Below are 9,032 nucleotides of genomic sequence, written 5' to 3'. Positions count from 1 at the left end.
TTGTTTTTGAACCAAGTAACCAAATATGAAAAGCCCCGACTAAAAGAAAATTCCACTTCAGGTCAGCTTCTTAAAAGCATATTTGGGGTATGTTTGTGTATTGTTGAGGGCAGGTTCGCATTTGGCCATTGGCTTGAGTTTTCCCGTTTCCATGTCTCTTCTCAAATGTATCTGACCTCACGGAGTCAGTGTGCAGAATCACTTTCTGTCGAATAGAACTTGGACCAGGACAGGACCCATGGCCTGGTTTCGCATGGCCCCTGTAGTGAGAAAGGTTTTTGTGTTTTTAAAGTTAAAAAAAAAATGGGGGCGCCTGGGTGGCTTAGTCGGTTAAGCGTCCGACTTTCGCTTAGGTCATGATCTCGCGGTTTGTGGGTTCGAGCCCCGCTTCGGGCTTTGTGCTGACTGCCAGCTCTGAGCCTGGAGTCTTTTTCAGAGTCTGTGTCTCCCTCTCTCTCTGACCCTCCCCTGCTCACGCTGTCTCTCTCTCTCTCTCCTAGAAATAAATAAAAATATTAAAAAAATAAATAAATAAATAAATAAAAAAATGGAAAGATGAACATGTGACAGAGACCACATGTCACCCAAAATATTAAATCTTGGCCTTTACAGAAAAAGTTTGTTGAAAAAAAGTCTGGGGCACCTGAGTAGCTCTGGGGGTGGAGCATCTATCTGACTCTTGATTTCAGTTCAGGTTGTGATCCCAGAGTTATGGGATTGACCCCTACATCAGGCTCTGCATTGAATGAGGAGCCTGCTTGGGTTTCCCTCTCACCCTCCCCACCTCTGCCCCTCTTCTGCTCAAGCACCCCTGCTCGCTCACTCTCTCTCTCAAAGAAAGAGAACTTTGTTGATTTCTGCTGAAGTCCTGTGTTTTAACTTTAAAATTCTAGGATATCTTGGGGCGCCTGGGGGTTTCAGTCAGTTGAGCTTTCAACTGTGGCTCAGGTTGTGATCTTGCAGTTCGTGAACTCAAACCCTGCATTGGGCTCTGTGCTGACAGCTCAAAGCCTGGAGCCTGCTTCTGATCCTGTGTCTCCCTCTCTCTCTGCCCCTCCCCCGCTCGTGCTCTCTCAAAATAAATAAACTTAAAAATTTTTAAATTCAAGGATATCCTATATCCTTCACGGCATGTATGTATGAGTTTTGGTTGATAAGGATGTTCTTCGTGGTCAAGTTCCTACTTCCAGGGCTGGGAGCTGCCTGCCTCTGCTTGGAGAAGTCCCTTCACAGAGACTCACGTGACCTCTCTGGTTTCTTTTTTGGCAGGGCGGGGGAGGGGTAGCTGTGGGATGTCAGACAACTTGTTTCCCCTCCCCAGGCCTCAGATTCTCCCGTTGCAGATTCTAACCTGGCTTCGTAGGGTCGTCGTCAGGAGGAAGCGAGAACGCACCCCGCTCTTTCACTCCGCAGCAAACAACAGAAGAGCTGACCGCGTTCGGGTGATTTATAACCTTTTATTAGTGAGGGTGTCCTTAAGTACAATCGGGGTGCGTCTCAAACAGTGTGACCCTCTTGCTCCCAACCCGCTGGAGCAGCGTCTCCTCTTGTAACTCGTGTGGCTGCCGAAGGCTTTTGGCCTCCGTGAACTGTGTGCATCTGACGTGGGCTAACGGGGGGCGGGGACACAAACGGGGGCCCCTCGAGACGTTGGAAGGGCAGACGGGTGGGGAAGGTCTTGGGAGCAGGAGGCAGCGGCACCCGTTTTGGTGACTTTCTGCCCGTCTCACGTACGCTAAGTTGCCAGTGATCAGTCACTGTGGTTCTATTTTCCTAAAAACTCAACTTTTCTGCACAAGTCACTGAGAGGGGGAGCGGGTGTGTCTGTGTCCCCTCTTGGGTTTTTCTCATTTGGTACATCATTCAAAACTCCCATCGGTACCTGGACGCAGGGTGGTGGTTTTTTTTATATTCGTTGTGAGGGGGTGTCTGTGACATTTGGAATTTGAGGACGGATTTAGACAGTGCTCAGAGTCCACCGGGTTTGGGTCTGTTCAGCTGTTGGCAAGGTGCTTATTCACTGGCTTTCGTTCCATTGAAGTCTGCATCGCGAGCGTCCGCTTCCTCCTCAGAACCGTCGGCGTTTTCAATAACTCGACGTCCTCCAGACCTTCTAGAGGGAACAAAGGAGGTCTCGTTTCCTCGCCTGTGGGTGTGAGGAGAACATACGTGTCTTTAGTAGAGAAATCTCCCTTGAGATCGGAAGAGGTTTCTAAAGGGACAGAAAACAAACACAGACAAACTGAAAGGAGATGAAAATATTCAGGTTAAAGTCAAGCTCTGACCCGTCTCAAGGTATGGTAACATTTAGTCAGCTGGAATGGGGGGACAAGTAGATTTTTCATAGCAAGACGGTCTGCTTAAAGAAAAAACGTTGGGGCGCCTGTGTGGCTCAGTGGGTTGAGCATCATCTGACTCTTGATTATCTGCTCAGGTCATGATCCCAGGGTTGTGGATCGAGCCCTGCATCGGGCTCCACACTAAGCGTGGAACTTGGTTAAGATTTTCTCTTTCTCTCTCTCTCTCAAAAAAAAAAAAAAAAAAGCGCTGGTCATCTGATGACCCTCAGGATTCTGTTCTGTGGTCTTTTATTTGGGAGAGAAAAAAAGAATCAAGTGGGGGCTGACACATTCCTGTGGGTTTATTCAAAGCCTACGGGGCAGGTGTGAAGGGGAGGGTGCTCTCATTCTGTCCCCCCCTTGCCTTCAGAAGGAAAAAAAAGGGAGGGTATTAGGTTCTCAGCTGGAAGAAGGTAGAAATGAGCATCAAAGGCAGCGTTGAGGTAGAGGCCACTGTGCGGATGCCAGAGTGTGCTCCCTGGTTAAAGCAACGCAACGCACGGCCCCCTGCTTCTGTGAGAGCAGAATTCTTGGTGTGAGTTCGCACAGGGCAGAGATCTTGTCTGATTTTTAGTCCCCATGCAGGCACCACGCATGGCCCGTAATAGGTGCTTAATGAATATTTGTTACAAGAATAAGATAGACGTGTTAATCTCGGGTGTATTTCAGCTCTAGCTGGTAGGACACCCCTTTGCTGTGTCCTTAGGGCTCCCATCTCTGGAGTGCCGGATGCCCTGAGTTACTGCCAGGGCCAGCCCGGGTCACCTGCAGTGAGGCTTTGCTCGGGAGGACAGGCAGGTAGCAGGAGAGGTCAGATCCCCCTGCACTCGGCCCCTCCCCACGGAAGAGATGTTTGCTGTGTTTTCTGTGACAAGAAATCATCGTGTTTGGCTCTGGCCATCTGGGCCTGTTGGACCCAAATCGGAGCACCTGTCTCCACTCATTTTAGGAAGAGGAATGTAGACTTTTGTCATGAGAAAGGACCTGCTTCACCACACAGAAGCTGGACCTCTAAAAGCCACAAGGGTGAGCCCGTCCCTGTTAGCGATTCTTGAGTTGCCTTTTGGACTAGGTAAATCTCGGGGCTAAAGGAAGGCCCAGAGCATCCTGAGCGCTGAGAAAGGGTTTCCAACGTGTGCCTCCTGAGGTCCGAGGGTGGGAGGACCCCAGGCTGGGAAAACCCACCCAGGTTTTTGGGGAAGAGCATTTGCTGAGGGACCGCGATTGAGGATGAATAAATACAGTTGCAGCCACTCCCAGCTCAAGCCTTGGGCCAGCTTCGCTCACGTAGGAGGGAAGCTTGGAACTCACTGCACCCTTAGGACTGACTTTGCATCACCTTTTCTCGAAATGACCTTTAAAAAGCCCAGGCCTTTAGCACTGTGCTTGCCAGGAACCTGGGTCCCAGAGGAGGGTCTCTGAGCACAAGACAGAAAGAGTAGCTGCTGCTCCCACACATCTCTCCTTCCGCTTCTGACCCTCCTGGTTCAAAGCTTGATGGGCCAGCCTGGGGCTGAGGAACCGTCTCCCCTACCATCCCGAGCTCCCAGCACTCTGGGCCCCTGGAGACAGTCTGTATTTGCAAGCTACCAGAGGGGAAGTGTCCAGGCGTCCCCTTGATCTATGAGAGATGTCATGCCCTGGGTCACCATAAGCCCCCTGCGCAGCCACCGGCCCTGTGAGCCTGCCTTCCGGCTCAGGTGCCCTTCCTGAAGGAGCTGGTTTCACATCCAAGGCCAGGGTTGGCACCGGCTACACCTGTCACAGGAAATAAGGGAGCCCTTTTAAAGATTTTCTTCAAGGGTCTGAGCTGGGAGAGTTTGGCTTCTATTCACAGCCTCTGAGAACTCCCCCTCACAACCCCCCACCCCGAGACACTGGTGGAGCACCGGGAATCAGCACCTGAGTGTGAGCACTTGATGTGCGAGGACTCTCTTTCCCCGCAGCGAGTGCGTCCCCAGTCCAGCCTGAGCTGCCAGGGGTGCTGTTCGAGAGCTGTGTTTCAGAGGCTGAGAGCTTTTCCTAAAGTGCCGGCTGACCCCTCACCCAGCTTTAAGTATTTGAGCAGCAACAGCGAAGCCGAGATTCTCCAAAAACGGAAGAGGGACACAAGCCAGGCCTTGCTGGGCCTCTCGAGGCAGATGAGAGGGAAACCAGGCCCTGGGTGCCTACGTCACGTGTGGAAAAGCTGTTAGACTCCCAGACACGTCAAGGCCTCTTAACTCTGTCGTGTGAAGGGCCCTGTGTTCTCCCTGGAGTCTGGGGTGTCTTGTCCGTTTCCCACTGGGAACACAAGCCCAAAGCCCTGGAAAAGGCTCTGTCCGGACTACGCTTGTCTGCGCAGTGGCCAGCGCGTGTGCCCTCGCGTGCCAGTGGCGCAGGTGAATGCTAGGCCTTGCCTAGGGCCCTTACGGCCCCAGCGACTGCAGAGTGTGCAGCCAGAGCTCATTTCTTTCACAGACAGGTTTGCGAAAGCCCGGCCGTGGGGGCAGCTGGGGGCTGGGCTGTGGTCACCAGGAACCTGTGTTCCGTGACTTGTGATTTGTGGGCCAGACCGGCCAGACGGAAGCCAGTCTCCAGGAATGGGCTCAGACGGTAAGTGTCATACTCGCACCGTGTGGTGTCAACCAGACGGAGGACGACAGCACAGCCAGGTGTCCTGACAGTGTGAGAGAGGCCCGCTGATGCAGGTAAGAACAATACAGGTGGCACACGCAGCCTCTTAAGTGCTCGTCAACACACAGCGACACGTCCCGTGCCATGTCAGATGCCCAAGCAGGAGGAGGGAAGGAAAACGGGTCAAGAGATGAAGTCTTCTTGTACTGATCTTGGCTTTGATAAAGAGAGTCTTGAACTAAGATATCCACGCCTTCCGAGTTTGCAGGAATCCCATGGAAATTTGTGAGGGCCCAAAAAGGGGGTCGCAGGGCACAAGGAGGGTGGGAGGGAGGGCAGGAAGGAAGTGGAAACCGAGTGCAACACACACGAGCTGCGAAGCTGGAGGCATGGTACCTGGTGAGTCATTGCGGAGTTTCCTGGGGGAGGGGGGCTCTGAAACAGAGAGAGAGTCTCTGGTGGTTATCCGCAAACGAGAGGGCATCCGCTTAGTGCACTTTTAATCACGAAAGGCGTTCCCTTCAGTGAAATGATTTAAGGCACTTGTGAGTCCACCTTGCAGAGAAGTGCTGGACACGAGAGCTCTGAGAGAGGCTGGCACACGTGAGCCATTGTTCCAGCTAAAAAGCTCACATCCAGTGTTGTGGCAGAGGCCGGGCACAGCTCTTGAACCAAGGCACTCGTGCTGAGATTTACCTGGCCGGTACGACCATGAGACTTGCCCTGCATTTCCTCGGTCACCGAGAGCCGGCCAGGTTTGCCAGCCTCACTCAAAGCTCTAGTGCTTGGCTTTAGGTCTGGCACCTGAGCAGGGCTTGGAGGTAGCGGGAAGGTATGGCCTAACTGGGTCCTGCCCTAGGGGATGCTCACACCGGGACTGTGAGAAGTAGCCTGTTTGATACCAGCCCATATGCCCCGCGAAGGATCAGCTGTGCTGGGCGGGACCCACAGGGGACGTTCGGCATGTGAGAATGGAATCCTGGGTCCTGAGCAAAGGGAGTGCTGACGGCTAGAGCTTGAGCTTCCCCACCACCCGCCCCAGCACTGAGGAGGGTAGGGTTCAGGCACCAGCAGAGCAAATTCCTGGGCGGGGGTCTCCCTGTGAGAACAGCTCTCTTGCTGACCCTCATCCTGGGGGTTTCTCCCAAGCCACTGTTGGACCTGAGAAGTTACATCTTGCTTCCGTTCCATCGGTAGGACCCACAGCCCCTCACCAGCCTTGCGTGATCTGGGGTCTCCTTCCTGTACCCCACGCCATCCACTCTCCCCCTTCCGAAAGGGGTTTGGGTTTTCCAGCCTCCTCACATGCCATGCAGGGGTGCTCAGAGTCTGGAGTTGATATGGCAGGTACTTTCATAGGGTTCCTGGCCATGCCACTGGGTAACTCCATCGCACAGTTATAAAAGCATTCCCTTTCCCACTCTCTTTAAAAACATCTGATTATGTCAGAAATGGTCTATTTGGTGCTGACGTCGTCTTCTATCAGTCCCTTGTCAACTGAGAAACAGGCTTTGTGGTCCCGGTCATCAGTTAGTAGCCACAGTAGGTAGAATACATTCATTAGTGTTTTGTTCTCACTGTACTTTAATTTCGTTGTGACCTGTCGATGCTGGTTTAACAACGCAGGGGTGGTAAGTTTTATTTGCAAACAGAGGGGTGTAGGATTCTACCAGTTAACTTCAAAGACAATGTGAAGTCAACAACGGTGCAGGTAGTAAGAGGCCAAGGCAAAAGGGGCGAGGTGGTAAGAGAATGAGGTGAGGGGAGCATCATCTCTGACTGTGGCTGAAGGTTTGTGCCCAGCACTATCCCAGACACTGGGGACGAATAAGCAGAGCCTCTGTGCTCATGGGACCACAGTGACGGCTGCCAGTGAGATAGGTGAATAAACAGCAGGCTACATGGGGGCAGGTGGGGAAGACGGAGAACTGCGGGGAGTGAGGGTGCAAGTTGTAGACAGGGTGACGTGGATGAGTAAATGCCTTAAGGAAGGGAGGCAGGGACCCAGCTATGCAGAGCTGGGATAAGAGCCTTCCAGGCAGCGGGAACCGCCAGGGCAAAGGCCCCAAGGCAGCATGTGTGGACCTGGAGGGCTCATTTAGGAGGCAGTGGACGGAGACCACGTAGGGCCTGGTGGAACCAACCGTCATGACGGTGTTGCTTTCGGTCTGAATTAGGTGGAAGCCACCGGATTGATCCGAGCAAAGGAGGGTTGTGACTCCCATCCATTTAAACAGGATCCCTCTGGCTACCACGTTGAGAGCAGACTATCAAGACACGGCATAAACAGAGGCCCAGGAGGAGACTGTGCAAGTTATCCGGATGCTAGGAGAGAGTGGCTTGGACCAGGAGGGCAAGAAACCGCTGGGCTGTGGATATACAGGGTTTTTAAGGGAAAGGTGAACAGATTCTCCGGCAGAGATTGCACGTAAGGTAAAAGGGAGAGGGAGAAGTCAGGCATGAGCACGCTAGTGGCCTGGGTTAAGGCAGCTGTGTCAGTCCAGTTGCTGAGCTGGAGAAGACGGTGAGGGAAGCTGATTTGGGGGTGAAGGGGTTCAGGTCAAGGTGTGAGCTGCCTGTGAGGCAGTGAGTGGGAAGGGCTAGCAGGTCTGGGGTTCCAGGGAGAAGTCTGGGCTGGGAAGTCAATGCGGTGGGTGGAAGTCAAAAGCCCCCGGGCTGGTTGAGATCACCTAGGATTGAGCAAAGATGGAAATGAAGAGAGAACCAAGATGGCACCCTGGGGCTGGCCAACGGCCAGTGGGCTTTGAGTTAAGGTCCCAGCAGAGGAGATGAGGCAAGGCAGCCAGAAGGGGGAGGAAGAAAACCAGGTGTGGGTCAAGGAAGCTGCAGCTCAGTGGGGTGAGGACTGAGGACTGGCCATTAGGCTTCTGCGTAAAGGGGAGCCGGGGGGTGGGGCTCAGAGGCCAGGCTCAGCTCCTGGAATGACTTTATTGAGGTTAAAATGGTAAAAAGGAGAAGGGTAAGAATTTCTGGAGCAACATCCTTGAGTGAACAAGAGAGGTAGAGCTACCGGATGTGTTGCTCTGAGTTGACCCTCGATAGTTCAGCCCAGAAACGGGAACAGAGAAGAAGAAATGAACGCAGCTGCGGGGAGGTGGGTTGATGGGGAAATGAGAGCTTGTAAGGATGGGTGAGGAGGGTGAGTCTGGGGAGAGAGTGAGAAGCAGAGGTCCTGGAGCGTGGAGGGGTGAGGGGAGTCTGAGGTCCAGGTAGCACTGAGTGAGGTCTGCTCCCTGGGGTGAGAGAGAAGGTGGGGCAGGAAGTGTGCTTGCTTGCCTTTCTCGGAGCAGAAGGTGGAACGTCTGGTTTAATTGGGGTTGTGTTGTCACCAAGCAAATACGTCAAAGCAGGACGGGGACTGGGGTGTTGAGGGCGTGTGCAGGGTGGACTGATGCCGAGTGTGGGCTTGGCGCCAGGCAGGAGTCAGTGTGTGTGTGACACGGGCTGAGCACTGTGGTGGGGTGAAGACCCCCAGGGGACTGAGGAAGCGATGCTTGAGGGGCAAGCTAGAGCTGGGAGGAAGGCCCGTGGGCTGGCAGGATCACAGAGGAGACAAGGTCAAGGACCTGAGAGGCTGGACCACCCCTACCCCCGGAGGGGTGTGGGCGAGCCTGACAGGAGGCTCGGGGGCTCAGGCCTTCAGGGAGTCAGTGGATGTGGGAAGGAGGCCTGCGGAACCGGGGGGTCGCCTACCAACTTCAGGCCCAGAGGCACAGGGCTGAGGGAGAGAAAACAGCCCGGGTTAGGGTGGAGGTTCTCGACCTCAGGCGACTGGGCAACGTCTGGAGACATTTCCGGTTGTCAATGCAGAGCGTGCCACTCAGCATCCTACAATACACTGGCCTGCTCCTGTGAGAGAGAATGAGCCAGCCCCAAACAGCAGTAGTGAGAGAGTCCTGATTCGACCAAGGGGGTGAAGAGAAAGTCCAGAAAAGAGGTCCTGGAGACCAGGGACTTGTGCCATTGATGCAGGAGACGGGGGTGTACCTTGCCCGAGGATGGGCTGGGAAGGGAAGCATCATTAAGGAAGCCACATGAGGGGATGAGGGGGCACCT

The 9,032-nt window shown here is 53.8% G+C and overlaps 1 protein-coding gene across 1 annotated transcript in view; it reads right to left on the bottom strand.

Moving 5' to 3' along the window:
- Positions 1 to 1,443: 1,443 nt before the first annotated feature.
- Positions 1,444 to 9,032, bottom strand: part of MYH11 (myosin heavy chain 11) — a 109,539-nt gene continuing 101,950 nt past the window's right edge. The window contains exon 41 of the mRNA XM_039233549.1: positions 1,444 to 2,146. Within this exon, the coding sequence (XP_039089480.1) occupies positions 2,014 to 2,146 (133 nt within the window). The 3' untranslated portion in view covers positions 1,444 to 2,013. The remainder of the gene's footprint in view (positions 2,147 to 9,032) is intronic.

Source organism: Hyaena hyaena, unplaced genomic scaffold, assembly GCF_003009895.1.
Source record: "Hyaena hyaena isolate Hyena2069 unplaced genomic scaffold, ASM300989v1 scaffold_76, whole genome shotgun sequence".
NCBI lineage: Eukaryota > Metazoa > Chordata > Mammalia > Carnivora > Hyaenidae > Hyaena > Hyaena hyaena.
This window is presented reverse-complemented; position numbering and strand designations above follow the sequence as displayed.